Here is an 18,362-nt window from a genome sequence, read left to right on the forward strand (position 1 = left end):
TGAGGGAAATACATGGCTTTCTTGCAATAATGGAACAGACAGACACAAATTGGAAAAGTTTTCTTGACACACTGCTCTGTTCAATTAGGTTGTTTCAGAAGCTTAATAGTGTTCTGTTCTTACCCTAGATTTGTAGCATCTAAAAAGAAATTCTGCTGTAGATCAAGGAGAATACAATCAGCTATCAATAGCTTTGTTGGGTTTTATTATTTTTCTATGCAAGCGTTCCACCTATTTTAACAGCCACCTCAATTTGTCTGAGTAGGGCCAGACCTTTGTCACTATGGAAACACCTTCATACTAGAAAAATATTTTCCAAGGAGAAAAGGTTGGTTCACTTATAGAATTGTTCTTTTAAGATGAGAGTAGGTGTATTGTATTTCCCAGCATGTGCAAATCAATAGGGAAGGCAGAATTGAAGCAAATTGTCATTTTCTGCACAGGTGTTTTTGTTTCTTAGAGGAAATAAGCTCTTCAGGAAGGGAGTCTTCATATTCACAGACCCCCTTGCTCATTGACTGCTATCAGACACGGGAAGATTACTGCAAAATCATTGCAGAGGTGTTTTGCCATTATAGCTCCAAGCAGTTGATTGTTATATTTGAAGCCCTCAGATGTAGTTATTAGACACTCGGTACAAAAGGGTGCAATAAATAATTGCTCGTTGCAATCGAAGACCAAAAGACCAGCAGAACCTTGCTTTGTATGGTATCTTCACTTATAAGGTATCTTCTGACCGTTACCACCTCTTAAAAAAAAAAGGGGGGGGAGAAAAAACCCCAAACAAAAACTACACCATAAAATAGACCATTGCAGACTAAAGTGAAAAAAGGAATTGGTATCTCATTAAGGAAAATCAGATCACTACTTACACACCTCTCCATTTCTTCCTAAGTAACAGCGATTTTTAAAGGTGTGGCTGAACATTAGACAAGCGTACTGAAATACATTTCCAACAGTTCAGTGCAAATCAGACCTTGTTTGAGGCTATTTTTGTCCCTAACTCAGTAGATGCTTATTTAAGTAGGATCAGCTAGGCCATCACATTGTTCCAGGAATGCACAAGTGTGGATTATCCTTAAAACTGCCCATTTTTCAAGGCAAATTTATGCACATCAAGTCTAGATGGTAATGAATATTCAAGGTAGCTTTAAGAAAGTGCAATAACAAAGCGTTTTATAATCTCAATGGCACAGAATACACACATTTTTAATACAGTTTTTATTTTACCCATATACAGCTTGCCAGAACACAGCACATCACTGCTGAACAGCAGTACAACTTACTGCATAATTTTAGATGGCTAGAGAGAAAAGGAATTATGTAACAAAAGGGAATAGTGCAACAGTTTTAGGGTTGACAGATTTCCACTTTCCACCCATCCCCAACATATAAAGCAAATAGAACGATGTTAATTCTAGAATTTTTGGTTCCAATGCTGCTAGATTTATATAAACATAAGTTATAAAAAGTACAGGGCATAGAAACAGTTTACAAATAAGTTAAATTTCAATTATTTCAGTATTCACATTAGAAAAATATACATTTTATAGAGTCAGTCTTTTCCAGAAGAAAGCATATACACTTTTCTAATTTATGGCTCCAATTCACTTTGCGAGAGCAAAACATCTTCACTTTGGCCATCTGCTTCCATTGCCAGTAGTGCTTCCACAGTTTCCAAAGGTATCCCCTCAGGTGTGCGAATGTGCATTGTAGTACCATTGGAATCGGTTACAATAACGATGCCCTCTGCCTGAGACAAAACAGCAGCATCTGGATGGGACAGGATGAGCCCATCTGAAGTCTGAATAAAAATCTGTTCATGTCCCTGAGACAAAAAATCATGGCTCTCATCAGTAATCTCAAAGGCTACAGTTTCATCTACAGTAACTGTATTCTCCAGCTCATGCTGCTCCTCTGTCTCACAAGAAAATTCATTCATGTTTTTAAGAGAGTCTTCATGGTTCACATGAGCAGATAGGGAGGCTTCCTGGATAGGGTTCTGGTGCGACTCAGTCTGAGCGCTGTGTGCGTAGTTTATTGGCACAATGTTTGTTGAAAAAACTTTTTCAAGTTCCTGCATCTCATCCATGGTACCAGCATTATGAAGTTGTTCAGAATGTTCAACTACAAAACTACAGTTTTCTTCTTGCACTTTCTGGTATTTTTGATTGTGACCATTTTCTTCACTCGTTGCTAAGTTAGTGCTCTGACTGCCCACTGCATTCTCCAACACAGAGTTGCAAAGTTCAGGAGCTGGCAGTCCACCTGCTGTATTCTCACTCACAATGTGCGCTTGAACTACTTCAGGTGAGCCATCTGCTTCAACAGGCAATACAACTTCAGTGTGTAGCAGCGACACGTCACCTGCCATATCTGGTCCCTGTATGTTTACAGGTTGGGAATACTCTATCCTCATTTTCACAGTCTGGGAGACGGTACCTGAATTTCCAGCATCAATTCTAACTCCTGAATCAACAAGTGAGTTATGTTCCTCTGCTGTTGGTAATGTACTTCCAGTTGTGCAGCAAGCAATATGCCTATCTTCTGAAAGCAATATTTCTCCATTTAATGGGTTAAAACCTGAAAAGGTGAAAGAAATATGATTTTGTTGGGCAATGTAATATTGCATTTCCAAAAAAATTATTTTTCAGCAGTAATTCTGGAGGAAAAGCTAGACTGCTTCCTAATTAGCAAACCTGAAGCACCTTACAAGAGTTTCACAGCACTTGAGAAAGTGAGAGAGCCAGTATAAAAATACTTAAGGAATTTTTGGATAGTGAAATAATATTCAATATTTCCATCCCAAGGGATCTTACATTAGAAGCAGCATTTTTCTGTTAATCCTGAAAACAACCTGGGCTGAAAGTCAAACTCAATCTTTTACATCTGGTATGCAGCCGGTAACGTTAAAAGGTAAAGAATATACCAGGCACAAAGTTGTCCGCTGCTCATCCCCGCTACCATTAGTAAATTGAAAGAAGCATTTAAATTCGGTAAAATTTCTGTTGCTAATCGAGCTTATCCTGGACTCAGACATGTCATCAAGCTACTACATATCTAATTAGCTGCGCTAACAGCCCTAGGAGTGCTTTTGTCTTGTGAAAGAAAAGGTAAAACACACTAAATTTCTAGTGTGTTTTACCAGTTACTTGACCTGGACTAAGAGCCAGGTCAAACCCTAAGCTGCAGTAGCATGAGCTGTCAGTTTTTATTACTGAAGATCAAAAGGAACAAAGAAGTTACTGGGTTTGGGTTTGGTTTTTTTTTTGTTATGAGAGCTATCACTGCACGACAAAGGAGGCCTAAAACTGCAGGAGGGACCATTTTTAACTTTTTGTGCTGTAGATTAGCAAAAGCCCTACCAGCAGGTGCAAGTGAAACAACATTTTAAAAATAAACAACCCACAAGAAAATCATAATACAACAAGAAATAAGCATGGTCATGTAGAGAGCCTTTCAGAGAAAGAAAAATAAACTAAGGGGGAAAACAGAAGAACCACCCATTGACAGAAAGAGGTGCAAAGGGCAAAAGCAAAGCAGCTTACAGCAATACCAAAAAAAGACACGTACAAAGCAAGAGGACGGTACTGATATACACATCTTACTAGGAATGGGTAAGGGCTGGAATCTTTCACCGTGGTGAACATAATGCCTTGAATTACTGCAACGCTTCCGCATAAAAGACCTGTGGAGTTTTGGGACATTACAGGTGGGGACCCATCTCACTTTCCTTTCTAATCCACCCTGCCAATCCTGAGGGGCAGCGGGGATAAAGACAAAGAAGGGATAAAAAGAAAGGCAACCACCCAAAGACTGTGGTGGAAAATGTTGCCTCAATTCCAATCTTCAGGTCCTGCATCTCCCCTGGGATAAAGGACAGCCGGCACCAGCTCCTCCCCTCCCCCCGGGATCCACAAAGCTCTGATGGTTCTGCTATTGCAGCCTGCTGGGGCAAAGAGGAGGGACAAACACACTGCTTCCTCTTCCTTTGCTCTCCCGCTGCTGACATAAAGGTCGTGCACCATCTCGGCTGTAAGGGACAGGGCAGACAGGAGGCATTCAGGAAGCGCACAGTAGAGGACAGTACTATTCTCACAGTACTGCAGTAGTAGCAGTAACTGGATTATCATGCATTATCATGCATTCATTGAGCTACTGCTGTGGTCTGCATCACCCATAACTTTTTTCACCCTCCACGAGACCTTTGCAGTTAACCAGCTGATTTTGAAGGACCTGGGAAACAAGTTAAGAAATGAAACCTCAAGACAAAAACCACAGTAGCATGAAGAACAAAGAGATTTGTTCAGCTCCTTCACAAACAGAACAGAATTGGAAAATCTGCAGAGGTTACCATCTTTTTCAAACAGCGTACACAAATTCCCACTCTTTTCTTTCACTTCGTCTTGACTGGCATAAGCATTATTCACATTCTCCATTACGTCTTCTAACTTGGTCCTTTTGGCTGATGGCAACAGTTCCTCCCCTGAGCTCTGTCAATACAAGAGATAATTAACTGGCTACCACCACCGTAACAGCTGACAATACTGGAAAAGACCACAAAATAACTGTGGGACTGCATGGCAGTGAACTGATACTCTCCTTGAAAACAGGATTTTACACTAAAGGTCTTCCTAAATGGTAAGGATTTAAACCCAGCCCTCACACTTTGCCAAAATGCCACTGATTGCTTTTGATATTTGGCTGAAACAATCTGTCTTTGCTTCAACATCAAAGCTTCTCTCTGAGCCTTTGTGATTAGCTGTACAGCATGAAACCTGCTACAAGCTCTCTCTCCAACTTTGGTAAAGGGCTGCAAACAGCCTCCCCAGCATTGTTTGGTTAATGAAGACAGACTGATCAGCTCTTTAAATTTAATCACAGGCAGAAAGTGGAAAGGCACTAGTCTTATTTATCCACCACCAGAAACAACTCTGGATTAAATAAAAAGTAGAATAGTTAAGGGGATGGACCATAGAGATGTGACTTTCAAGGAGTGGAAACATAGCTCCCTGCTACACCTGTAGACAGACTAAATCTGGTCAACTGACTTGTTAGAAAGAAATGAACAGTTTTCATGCACGTCTACCAACCACCAATTAGCAGGGCAACCACTTCTCCAATGTCTGAGCCTGCTGTAGGTTAGCCCAGTTACTCCAACACAAGATTCTCATAAGAGAATCTGAGGAACCTTCTCACTGTGGGGCCCCCATTTACTAGCGCCTCAACAAAATTCTTTCTCCCTTGCATCATGAGATTACCTGTAAGCCTTTCAGATTCTGTCCTGAATGCTACCAAGTATCTTCCCAACGTATATCTTTAGCATGCTAGTTCATATGCTCTGCTGTGATACCACAGTAGAGAGTACTACTTTAAGTATGTCCAAACTCCAAACACCATGAAAGCCTTACTTTAACACGAGTCAGATAATACTAGTATGAATTTGTAAGGAATAATTATCTGTTTTAACAAGTTTTAATTTGTCTTAGTTTCATTTTTAATTTTCACAAATGTGTTCCATACCTCAGCTAACCGTTTTTGTCCCAGTATCTCCACAGGCACTTGCTCACTAACCATTTTATTTCTACATTGCGAACAAGAGTCTACACCTTGTGTCTTTCGTTCTCCGGTGAGTATTTCTGTAATTCCTAGTGATTCAGCAACCTTTAAAAAATTATAAGAAAAAAAAAGTAAAAGTTAGTCTCTGCAATCTGAATACTTAAATGCTGAATACTGATTTGTTTTCTGGAAACTGAACTGGAACTACACAGGGTCTAATCTGACAATCACTCACCACAGCTCAATGAAGTATTCAGACTCCCCCATGTTTTCTGCTAGCCTCCATACTAATATAGAACACGACCTTCATTTGAAGGTGAATATCAACAGGCAAACTCGAAAGAATTAGGAGTACAATAGTTATATATAGAATCCAGAGACAGTTACTAGGAGCAGAGTTTAATAAAGAACACTGTCAAGGCTCTCCATTATTTAAGAAACATGTAAGTCTTCCTGTTTAAGAGTATCTCTTAATAGTTCAGGATTTCCCCCCCTCCCATTCCATTCCTGGGCTTCATCCTTATGTAGGTGTGCTGTTAGACAGCTTCTCAAGGCTGGGTTTATTTGTTTGATTTGGGTATTTTGGGGGACTTTGGGTTTTTGTTTTTGGTTTTTTTTTTTTTACGTTATGTTTTTAAAGAGCATAATTCTGTATTAAGAATGCACATTAACACTGAAGAGAAGCAAGAAAGAGGTTCCATACTAGGACTGCCAGTATCAACAGCATCCCTTTACTTGGTGCAACTTCATTTCTCCAAAGGGAATCATCAGCGAGCGTTAAGTACAAAATAGCCAGATGAGCACGCAGTAATTCTAGAAAGTTTTTTAGTACATACAGTGAAAAATAAATATTAACACTGCTAACAGTCCATACAGGACTTCATTATTTAAACCAGGATTATTATAAGAACCAAAATCTTATCTCTACTGAACCTACTCTGAGTTTTGCAGTATGCTCCCCTCTCACAGTAATTGCAAGTTCAGTGCTGATGTACCTTAATGAGTACATTGTTTAGGAATTTTGTTGGAGGTAGTATACAAAATAAGTCTTTTCACTACTGGAAACAGAGAAGGGAAAACCTAAAATATGCTATGTACAAAGAGCTGCTTTACTCTAAGCATGGGGAACACAAATTGGTAAGCACCCACAAGGATAAACAGATCTACATTAGGGAAAAAAAAAAAACAAAACACAAACAAAAAAACAACCACCAGAAAACCAAACCTACATTGTCTTTCTAGATACAGCTACATAATCAATGAAACTGAATAGTGACCGAAATAATGGTTTGCAGTTTTATTAATGTATTCACTACCTTTCGTATTTGTTAGTACAATTGTGAACTGCATAGATGCATTCAGTTTGTCCTCATTTTGCAATGAAACCACTTATCCCTTTAAATCAAGGCCACTCATTTTAAATATAGATCCCTCCTTCCTAATCAAACATCAAGATGTACTTTTATTAGCAGTTAATGCTAAATACACCTTGCAGTAACATGCAGCTTCATACTACCCCAGATATGCAAGGCTGATATCAGCGCTGCTAGAATTTTTTTTTTTTTAATATTTCTAGATGTATCTACTGCCATAAACTAGAACTGTAGTTTTACTATGGTTTTCTTCTTCTCTTTAGTTAGTTGTTGGACTTTTTACAACAACATCTATTTTTGCTCATCAAAGCCCATGTTTTCTTCAAGTAACTTTACCAGCACGACAAAGTTTATCACAGAAAAATAAAAATACAAATCAGCTAAAATAAACAAAACAAAACAAAACAAAAATCACAGTTTCAAATAGAATGCTTTATTACCTTAGCATCTTTTATTTCAACAGACTGCTGGCAACTCAGCAAATCAGAATTGCTGAGGTGATCATAAGCCATTTTCTTTACCATATTATGCAAGTCTTCAAATTCCCTATACACATCTGGGAAGTAAGCTTTGGCTGGATACCCTTTTTCAACCTAGAAATAAGAGGGGAAAAAAAGGGTTTGTTTCCCCTTCACTTTACCTTAAAAAAAAGATGAAATTAAAATCTGTCAAGTTGTTTTGTTCAACATTTAAAAATAGAAACATACAAGTCAAAAGACTATGGAATATTCAAAAATGCCACTGAACCAGGCAGCAAAAAGCAAGGCTTTCAATCAAGAGACCTACTAGAGCTTTACCTGTGTAAGACTGAAGTGATGGGTAGAACATCTACATTCTGCACAATTCTAACTTAGGAAATTCAGATACATCTCTCAAGGAATCTTTTTATGTATACTAATGGAAGTCTCTCTGAAATAATGTAACTTTTTTTACATAAAAACTCACCTTCATCAACAGAAATTCATACACTGTAACAAGCTTTGTAAGACGTGGGAGAGCCAGCTCCATTAAGTCTTCATTATCACATTGTTGTATTAGCTGTCAAAAGCCAGAATGAGTTTATTAGAGTAGAGCAGCCTACAGAGGTTATGCATACCACATTCAGAACATAAAATATCACTACTTTTCTTGAAGGATACACTATATGTTTAAGCAGCTTTGAGAATAGACGCAAACATAACGCCAAAAGAGGAGATAAATTATAAAACCTCAAAACAGTTACTACCCATATACAGCCAAAACTCAGTCCCACAATGTTGCCAATTCATAGAAAGAAAAGCAACATCAGTAGATTTAGTAGCCATAAAGGATCTTCCACAACACACTGGAAACAAACAAAAAAAATGTGTTAGTAGCATGGATTTTAATCCCCATTTTATCCTCCCAAAGAGCTGCTTTGTGGGTTTTTTTTTCTTTTCTTTTTTGATGTTGCCCAACTTCAGTTGAGTTTATTTATTTTTACTGCGTTGGAGGAGACATGTAATAGTAGCTAGTAGCTTTCCTTCTCCAGAAAAATGATAGTGAGAGTATATCTACATGTCAAAAGTCCCTTTCCAGACTGAGCTCCCATTTTCCCTTTGTCCAGTGTTCTGCTAGAAGTATTTTTTCCTTAAAAGACAACTTAATGTTTTCTTCTTAGACGATGTCTTAGGCTTTCATCTTTTCAGTACACAAAGATGTAAAAAAGAAAAAAAAATCTTTTTGAAAATGATTCCTTGAAAATAAGCGATTAAAAAAAAAAAAAAAAAGAGGGCAGGGAGGAGATACTTGTGAAGTAATTGCAGAAGAGAACCATACCTCTTTTAACCTAGCTTTTCTTCTGAATACATTGTGCTCTGCTGACACACTACTAAGTGACTTTGAAGGGGACTGACCAGGTCTGCTAAGCCTTCCAGAACACCTAGATCTTCCACCCATCCTTGGTCGACCACGTCTCTTTGGTCGTCTGGATCTTCCAGGTCCTTTTGGTGTTATGGGTCCCCGGTGTCCTGAACTGGTTTCATTTTGTTGTTCTGCCAGCAATTGTCTGCTTTCTACAGACTTACAAGCCTTAATTAAAAGAAAGAGAAAAGTATTCACTATTTTAAACAGTGTTTTGAGGAAGACAATTTTATAATTAAGTTCTTCATCTATGCAAACAATAAATAGCATATTAAAGAAATGCAAAGCTGGATACAAGCATAACTGCAAAGAAAGTTGTGGAATAAATCCAACACATTAGTAAGACTGCTACTTCTGCAATACATATATGCCACTATTTGCAAAGTTAACATTTTTGATCCACAAAACGTCATACTAAATACAGAGATTAAGGGAATATAATTAAGGAGCTGGTTTATGTCAGTTACTTATGTTTAATGTTTTTTAAGTAAAATATGTGCGCTTCAAATAAAGAGCTTGTAGAAATAATTCTTAATTAGCAGTAAAACGTACCCAAAGAAGAATTTGGGTTTCATTGTGGCTATGTCAAGGCATGAAGTCTTTATATGAAAGACAAAAACTCTGAACAGCCACGAACAGTGACAAGCTCAGTAAATAAAAATCAAAATTGTCCAGTTTCCATGTTTCAAAATCCTTAGTCTTCCCTAAGAACACAGCAAACAAGCAGCTTGTTATAAGACAACATGGGAAACTCAAAGTACACTTACTATTTTTAAGTTATCATTGTGATATCAGCGCAAAATTTTTTTACTGATCAAAGCAGCGATTTCTTAATGAACACATCTTGTCTTCCCTTCTAAGCTAGAATTTCTAATAATGTCCCAGTACCTTTAAAAAGAGGAGTTTACAATAGTACCGAGGTATATCAGGCTTCTTTTCATACTTGGTACATTTTCATCCCAAAGTTCAGTACCTCCCTACTATTCTAGTGATTAGGAAAGCTCTAAAAAGGACAAAATTATGTCAGTTCTATCCAGGGATTAAATTACTAAATTAGTTCTAAATATGACATACGACTACATCGAGCGTGGGGATCTTGAGTGCCTTCCCATCTGCATCAATGTACCAGTTTTAATAAGCCTGCTATTCTTTCTATAAAATATTTATCTGGCCAAAACCCGTAATAAATCAGTAAGTTAAAATGCAAATTTGTAGAATCCGTATTTGCTAGTTAAAAGTAGCAGATACAACAGCAATCTAGCAGTCAGTAGTAGTATTGTGCATGAGACTGACTGAATTTTTTCTAAATTCTCATTATCCTGGGTACAATAAGTGCTGCACAGGGAAGTAACAACTATATAATAATACAGAGAGCAGAGTTCTTTATTCTGCAATTCTCTTTTTCCAAAGATGATAGAAGAGTGTAGAGGATGGGGGAGGCTTGTTTGCTGCATTGGCATCTTAAGCTCTAAATTTTCACATTTCTGAGAACAACTTCACATTTACAAATAAAAGTAACAAATGTGACATTGCTACATCTAAACGAGTATTTTTTCCTAAACACCAGCTGTATCAGCTCTTGCTGCAAGATGTTAAGAGTCATTTTAATATTAAAAGAGAAACTTTACTTTGAAGTGACCAGCTTAAAACATCACGGAAAAAAATTTGCAGCTAAAGCAGCTTCCAACCCAGAGACTCAAGATTCAACAAAGCGTTTGGTCTGCAGGGATAGCTAAGCCACACTTTGAAAACCTGCTCTAGGAAAAGCTGCAGTCCACTGTTAGATTCCAAATAAGAGATTTTTCTATGATGACACTATTTCAGTAACAGAAATTGATAGGGCAGATGATGTCTTGCTGTCTGTCATGCTAAAGGCTGTAATTGAACAACACTGTAGTCTTATTTGAATGCAAAGAATGCTATTTACGCAATGTTTTTTCAAGCTGAAAACCTCATGTCAGAAAACCAGTAACAAAAACTCAGTGAACATTTTGATTTATGTGTCTGTGCAAGAATACTATTCCTGCAACACTGCAAGAGACAATAATTTGATTTTTAAAGCACTTCAATGGGCAATTGGTTTAATTTAGTATATTGGTGGATATTTCTGAGCAGTACAAGACTATGCAGCTACAAAACTGCCATTCTACTTTCCACAGAACTGTCAGCTTTTTTAAGTAACACGCTTTACCTGTTCTCCAGCCTTTGAATCAACAGTTTCTTCCAGATTGGTAGCTAGTGCATTTTCATTATTTAAAGTGACAGCAATTGAATCCAAATGTGCTAGACTCGTCATTTCCTCTCTTATTCCACAGGCATTGTCCACAAATATACTTCCATTAGGCTTATTTAAAGGTATTTTTTGAGTTGAAGACTCCAGCTGTCCATGGCCTGGGTTAAGTTTATAATGCCTTGCTAATCCTCCTTTTCCTATATAGGATTTTTCACAAGTCTGACATTTAAACCTTTTGGGTTTCAGATTATAATTTGAAGAACTGAATAATGCATCCTTTCCCTTCACCTTTCCTTCTTCATCATCTTCTATGCTCAGCTCAGAGTAGTCATCAGAATCAGACTGATGACCATCAGCCAAATCCTCCATTTTAATGAATTTATAATCTTTAGCTTTGTATTTGGGAGGGCGTGAAATCCGTCCGGAACGAGTTTTCACATTCAAGGATTTTTTTAACTTGTCATCTTTCTGTTTTTTTTCAAGGCATGGTATCAGAGTATTTGCTGAATTTGCAACCATGGTAATATTTGGAGACCTTGTAGCAGATACTGTGGCACGGGTAGCTTTCTGTCCATTTAGCATCTTAGATGTGGGAATCTTGTTCACAGACACTGATCCATGAGATGGTAAAGGTCTCTGCATAAGCAACTGAATTGGAGACTCGGAAGAACTATGCAGGAATAGCTGCTGTTCAGTTCCTGTAACAGGCTGTATCCTAATTATCTGGGGATTAATAATGCCAAGTCCTGGTACACTAGAATTTCTACCAACCGGCTGACTCAGCGTTATAGTTTTGGACTGGATTGGTGCCAATGATGGCATCGGCCTTTCAGTTTCCTTCATCTGTCCTGGCTGAACTTGGACACAAATGGCTTCCAGCTGCTTTTGTGGAAAAAAGGAAGAGTTGAGATTACACAAATAGAGTATTTATAAATAAAGACAATATTTATCAAGATGATACACACATGCCCTTAAAGCAAAGCACAAAGAAACCAAAGCACATCATTAGTTTTTCATTTTAACACGTCAAAGCACAGATTTAACATCAAAGCACAGATTCCCTTCCTTCAAGCTACGGGCTTTCCTGTACATTTACTGATGTGACTGCTGTTCAACTAAAGCATGTAAAGTTTGCTCTTAGGCCATGTCACAGCTTTGTTTCCTGCTAGCGGGCATGTTCTGGAATAGCAGAGTCAATGCCATCACCTGAAGGTTATGAACCTGCCTAGCAAACCCAACGCAGGGGAACTACAGTCTGCTAAACGACACACGCCAAATACCAGACCCGGGACATACTGTAGTAAGTGCTCAGTTCAAAAAAGACTTTGTGACGATGATTAAGAGAAGGCATGCGTTACTGTTCATCTCCCTCATAGTCTCCCCTCCTCATCCAAATTTCTGCCTCAGCTCAAACCGATCACTTGACACCCCCCGCACTCCAAAATGTGGGCTAAAAACCCAGGTACTGTCACCTTCTGTAAGAGGGGCACACATTATCTGCCTGTGCATCTCCACTTAACCACTATGAAACCGTTCCTCTGAGCTGTCTGAGCTGCACGTGTAATCGGACTGGAACACTGGCCACAGCGGCTAGTGTCTACATCCAAACACAGATTTTTCTAAACCACATTGAAACTTGTGTCTTTCAGCTGCGAGACTCGAGTCTACGCACCCAAGGGCAGGTGTGACTGAGGAGGAAGGCAAAAAAATAAAAATTAAAAAAAAAAAAAAATTAAACACCCCGAGACCTGCCCTGGGCGGTGGATCATCACCAACGGGGCGCCGCAGCCTCCCTCCCCCCCCAGCCCCCCTCCTCGCTTACCTTCTGCGGGAGGAGCCGTGCGGCCGCTATGGATTTGCCCTGCTGCAGGGCGACTTGCTGGGCCACGCTCTGCAGCTGCTGGGCGGCGTTGTGCATGATGCTGGCCAGCGGCGGGGCGGCCCCGCAGGCCTGCGGCGGCAGCGGGCCAGCGTCCCGGGGCGGCGGGCACCCCCCGCCGCGGCAGGGCGGCGGCCCCGGGCCGGGCTCCAGCTGGGCGGCTGCCGGCGGCTTCTGCTGCTCCTCCTGGGCCTTGCTGACTTGCTCGATGACCCGCTGGAGCTCCGCGGGGGCCAGCGGCGTGGCGGCGTGCCGAGGCAGCAGCGGCGGCGACAGCTCCGCCGTGCCCGGCCCCGGGCTCTCGGCGGCGGCCAGCAGCTGCTCCAGCAGCCGCCGCTGTTCCTCGGCGCTCAGCCCCGCGCCCTCCACCAGGCTCCCGTCCGCCTGCAGGTAGAGGACGGTGCCGGCCAAGCCCTGCGCCAGCTCCTCCCTCACCGCCAGCAGCTCGGGGGGCGGCTGGGCGGCGGGCCCCACCGCGCCCCCGCCTTCCTCCTCCTCCTCCTCCTCCGCCTGGGCGGCCCTGCCCGCCGCCACGCTGAGGGGAACCCCGCAGGCGGCGGCCGCCCCTCCGGGGGGCTCGTCTTCAGCAGGAGGAGGGGGTGGCGGCGCCGCCTCGGTGCCCCCCTCCTCGGGAGCCGCCATCTTGGCAGGCGTCAGCGGGCGGGAGCCGCATCGGCACCCCCCCGGGGAGGTCCCGGAGGCGCGGGGCGAAGCGAGGGGCACCGACGGCGCGCGGGCCAATGGCGCCCCTGGCAGCCGCCCGCCCGCCGCGCCCCCGGGGCGGGGCCGCCCGGCACCGACGGCGGCCTCGGGGGGGCAAAAACCTCCGGAGGTGTGGCGGCGGGAGCGCGGGGCGCCGGGTGGGATCCACGAGTGACAGAAAGCGGCGGTAGGGAACGACCGCGAGTGCGGGGTCCCTCCCTTACGGCTAAGCATGCGCCGCGCCGCTCGCTCTTCCTCGGTGGGGTTTCGCACGCCCGCGGGGAGTAAGACCATCAAGCAGGCGGCAAGTGAGCGTGTGCCACGCGTGAAGTGGAACTCTCACAGAAGAAAACGCGGCTGAAGGAGCGACCCGAGCAGGCTGCAAGCCGTCCGGTGCGGCAGTCGCCCTCGCAGAAATAGGAACCCACGTTTTGCCGGACTCGGGGGCCATGAGCCCCCTTCCCCGCGGCCGTGTCCTTGTGCAGCGGTAACACGCGTGTCTCGGCAGAAACGCGGGCGGGACGGCAGCCGCCGGAACATAGTGGAGAGGGAAAAAAAAAAAGTTTCCTTCTGGCCCGTACGGGGATCGAACCCGCGACCTTGGCGTTATTAGCACCACGCTCTAACCAACTGAGCTAACCGGCCAGTCGACGGCTACGTGCGCCACCGAGGGTGGATAACGCGCTGCCGGCCCCGCCGCTCCCATCCCGGCCGTACTAACGAACCTCCCTTGGGCCCCCGCTCCCCGGCCCCGCACAGGTGGAACACGCGCGCAACCGATCAGAGCTCGGCCAAATAAAAACCACCTCGCCTATAGGGACGCCGCGCCTGGGAATGCAACAACCACAGGGACACGTTTACGGGTCGACTTCACCTCTCAGTCAATAGGCTAATACTTCCCCAGGGTTTGCTAGGATAGGATTTCAGTTTCATTTAATTACAATATTTATTTCGGGCATTTATTTTAAAACATTTACTCTTCAGGCTGTTTAATGCGCCGATAGGATCTTAGTTTGCATGGACAACTGATTCACCTTTTCCTAATATTTTGCTTGTTACTATATAGGCAGCATTTAAAAGACAACTCTTCTTCTCAGCTTCGAAGCCCACGTTAAAATACATCACGTCCGTTTAGCAAAAGGCAAACGCCGCGAAGGGGGCGGGTGGGGACACCTCTCCAAAACGCAGGTTTTTTTGGAGACCGACTCGCTACAGCTCGGTGAGAAGGCGGCGGTTCACAGGGCGCGAGGCCGTCGTCCGGATCCTCGCCCGTCTCCATTTGCTCCTCGGCTGAGCTGGGAACTGGAGACAGGCACTGCCCCACCTCGCCACCAAGCCAGAAATAAAGCCCGCGAAACTCACGCCTGCAGTGCCGCAGGGAAACCGCTGGGGATCAGGAGATCACCGGAGATCAACTTCAGCTCCTCGCAGCGCTGCCCAGACCCAGCGCGGCGCTCTAGCTGAGCCAGTGCAGGGACAATGATGGCGGCGGCCTCGGCCTGCTGCCGACTGCGCGTGCGCCACCTCCCCCGCTTCCCTCCCGTCGGCCGCACTGCGCCTGCGTAGAGGGACGTGACGTAACGCCGCGGGAGGCGTGGCCGGGCCCCGGGGCGGGGAGCCGGAGCCTGCGCGGTTGCCAGGGTGACGGGAATACAACATGGCGCGCTGAGGGCTGGGCCGGGAAGTGCTCGGCGGTCGGGAGGGGCCCGGCCGCTCTCTCGCTCACCCCGAGACCTGCAGACGAGCGCAGGATGAACAGTAAGGGGGTGCGGGGGAAAGCAGCGAGTCCTGCTCGGTGTGGTAGGCCGCGGGTAGGGGGCCCTTCCTCAGAGGTGGAATGGGCCCGGGCGCCTCTGAGGAGGCCGGCCGTCACTGGCGACCCTGGCCTGAAGGGACCGGGGACCCGGGACCCGGGCCGCGCGGGGAGCACCCGGGCTGAGGTGGTCGTAGGTGCTTTTGTAGACCTTGGAAACCGCCGTAACTGTAACCCGCTGCCAGCTCCTATATCTCCTTACCGAGACTGCGCATCTAAATGCTCTGCATGCCAGTCCTCCTCTTCAACAGGGTGCTAATAAATCTTTCTCCCACTCCCGTGAAGTGGTAGCCTGGCAGTCCTCTGTTGTCTCTAAGTACTTTCTCAGAAATTGCTAAGTTTTCTCATTCTTAGTTCTGCAAGCCTTTCCTTCCGCTACTTGGCATCCTTCTCCAAATCATCCCATGTCACTTCCTACACATTTGGCATGTTTCTGAATGCAATAATTACATGCCATGGCCGTGTGACTGGCTGAAGCTGAACTTCTTGTTGCTTTCTTCGTTTGTTTTTTTTTTTTGTTATTTTTCTCTTCCCACATGCATCAATGTCATATTTAAGTGTCACGGCCTTTTCATCCTGGCATCCTTGCAACAAAATATCTGCTTTAGATTTTTATAATATCCTGTTTTGACTATTGTAGTGTTATCTTTTCTGACATTTTGCATTGGATTCTTTAGTTCCAAATGATGATTGATTTTTCTTTGCTTTCTAGTTGCAGTAATACAGGTGTAGTCTTTGAATTCCATCACTTGCCCATGATTTCAATTTAAATTGCTCTTAATTTCCTGAGTCCTGTAGCCTTTTGCACATTAAACCGTCCTTCTATTGAATGATAACCTCTCTGCCATTCTCATGGCCACTTTTTTGGTGTTTGACTAGTTCAGATTGCTACAACTTACTCTTACAAATAACTTCTGCCATATCTTTTATACTTGATTTTGTTGATTTTTATGGAATTTCATTTCACTTTCCTAACCTTTATCTGCCTTTCCGCTAACCATTCTAAGCCTGAACATCTGTGTGTGCTGAAACAGAGGAGAGGGAAGGAAGAGGTTAGGTAATATGTAGCTTGTTATAGATGCCATGAAAGAATTGCTAGCTGGTGATTAGGCCTTCTTTATTCTTTAACATTATGTGCAAGTGTAATTAAAACACTTTAATTTCATCCTCAAAACTTTGTCTTAAAATGCTGGTAAAATTTTTAACATTTCTGTTATTCTTCATCTTTGAGTACCACAAATTCAGGTAAACTAACCAGTAATTAGTTTTGTTTTGTAGCTGTAGTAAGTTTCATAGCGTAAAATTGACATGCTTTCACCTGACTGTTCTCTTTCAGTGTGTGTTTGAAGTCTGTTGCTTTGGTGGCTTTCTTTTGCCACCTGGTCACTTTTGAAGAATCGGTTATTTGGTGCTGAAGTGGATTTTTAAGAATCTCTGGAAATTTTGGCTTGTGTTAAATTGTTAGTACATTTAAAGTCTAAATTTTATTTCTTCTTATTCTATATAAATTTTTATGTTGTTATTCTTATAATGTCTGAGTTCCTCTCAGATTCTCATTAAATGATAACTAACTTGTCACATGATCGTTCTCATTTTTGCCTTAGGAGGAAAGCTCTCTCATCTTCAGTGATCTTTTTTGTTGAGAGTTTACACATTGATTTCATGCATCAAAGAGACATCTCAAATAATGCAATTTTCAGCCCTGATTCTGCACTTTATTCAATCAGTTGAAATTATTCAGGTATTTGCTGTCATTCTTTTCACTGGACAGCACTCTCAAGTGCCAGAGTAAAGCCTCAGTTGTTTGTTATGTGTGAGTTTTTTATTTTGTATGTATAGCACTCTATTGTAAAAAATTAAAATAACAAACCTTGCATGCTGAAATGAAAAAAATCTTTAGTGCTGTAAGAATGTTTTAAAGTGTGTAAAGAATTAACTCTTCTTATGCTAATAGAACTCTTCAGTTTAAAATTTTTTTTAAAAATCGGATTATTTTGAGCCCTCCACTGTCACCTGGACTTCTCTTGTAGGAGAAAAATACATGCATAGAAGAAAATATAAACAAAACCAAATTATATAAACATATACTATCTGTCTTCCTTATACATCTAAAAATATTTTCAATAAATTTGTACAATAATGCTTTCCCTGTGTTTCTCTGCTTAAGTACCTTGGTTCATTAATGCCTATGGCTGGTATACCATAGATATTAATATCTTATTTTCAGATCATATGATTTGAATTTTTTTTTGTGCCAGAGAATCAATTACTTGCATTTAAGAAACACTTATTAGAATCAAAGAGTAGGTCAACAAAGAACTGTGGTTTTTGTATCTGCCTTGGGTAATTTTTGCCTCAGGGACTGGGTCTGACATTGTATGAACATATAAGGTAGCCAGTGTGTATCTGAAAAATTGGAGAGTATCAGTTGTTACCAACAAAATCCATTGACACTTTTTCTTTAAAATTCTGTAAGAGTGGGGTTTAAATATTTTGAATTTACTATGACCATCTTATATTTAGCTATTTAGATAGGAAATGAAAACTTAAGGTGGAGGTAGAAAGCACAGTGCAAAGTGTGATTTTTGCTGACAAAGTATATTACTTGCTCAGTTGCATTGCTTAGTAAATGCCAAAGGCTGGGGATTACCTTGCTTAAAACACTAATTGACCAGTTATCAAATGACAGTTATCAAATGAATTAAACAATCTCATGGTTTCTTCCCTATTTTTGAGTCTCTGTTAGAAATCGCCCTCTTTACCCCTAATGATTTTCAAATTCTGTTTCTGCTTTTAATATAGTTCTATAGCTAAATTGTCTGTATAGAGTGCATTAGATGGTGTCATTGATTTTAAAATGCACTCCTTTTTCCTATTTTTCAAATTTTGATGGCCTAATTAGTTAGTTTATGATCCAGCATG

General features: G+C 42.3%; 1 protein-coding gene across 1 annotated transcript; it reads right to left on the minus strand.

Annotated features, from left to right (window-relative positions):
- Nucleotides 1–1,150: 1,150 nt before the first annotated feature.
- Nucleotides 1,151–13,637, minus strand: ZNF839 (zinc finger protein 839). Its single transcript, XM_082485146.1, has 8 exons — nt 12,869–13,637; nt 11,005–11,928; nt 8,730–8,981; nt 7,878–7,970; nt 7,373–7,525; nt 5,524–5,664; nt 4,355–4,493; nt 1,151–2,583 (listed from the first exon to the last, which is right to left on the minus strand). The coding sequence occupies exons 1-8, from the start codon at nt 13,565–13,567 to the stop codon at nt 1,595–1,597; spliced, it is 3,390 nt and encodes a 1,129-aa protein (XP_082341272.1). The 5' UTR covers nt 13,568–13,637; the 3' UTR covers nt 1,151–1,594.
- Nucleotides 13,638–18,362: the final 4,725 nt, after the last annotated feature.

This window comes from Vanellus vanellus (genome assembly GCF_965231255.1).
Source record: "Vanellus vanellus genome assembly, chromosome: 6".
Classification (NCBI taxonomy): Eukaryota; Metazoa; Chordata; class Aves; order Charadriiformes; family Charadriidae; genus Vanellus; species Vanellus vanellus.

Bases quoted from the DNA above. Each gene is read 5' to 3' on its own strand.
- ZNF839 (XM_082485146.1), bottom strand. From the start codon at position 13,567: ATGGCGGCTCCCGAGGAGGGGGGCACCGAGGCGGCGCCGCCACCCCCT. The intron at 7,971-8,729 runs GTATGGTTCTCT...GGCTTTTGACAG, and splicing joins GAAAAGCTAGGTTAAAAGAG to CTAATACAACAATGTGATAA. The intron at 4,494-5,523 runs GTATGGAACACA...TTGTATTGACAG, and splicing joins GACAAAAACGGTTAGCTGAG to AGCTCAGGGGAGGAACTGTT.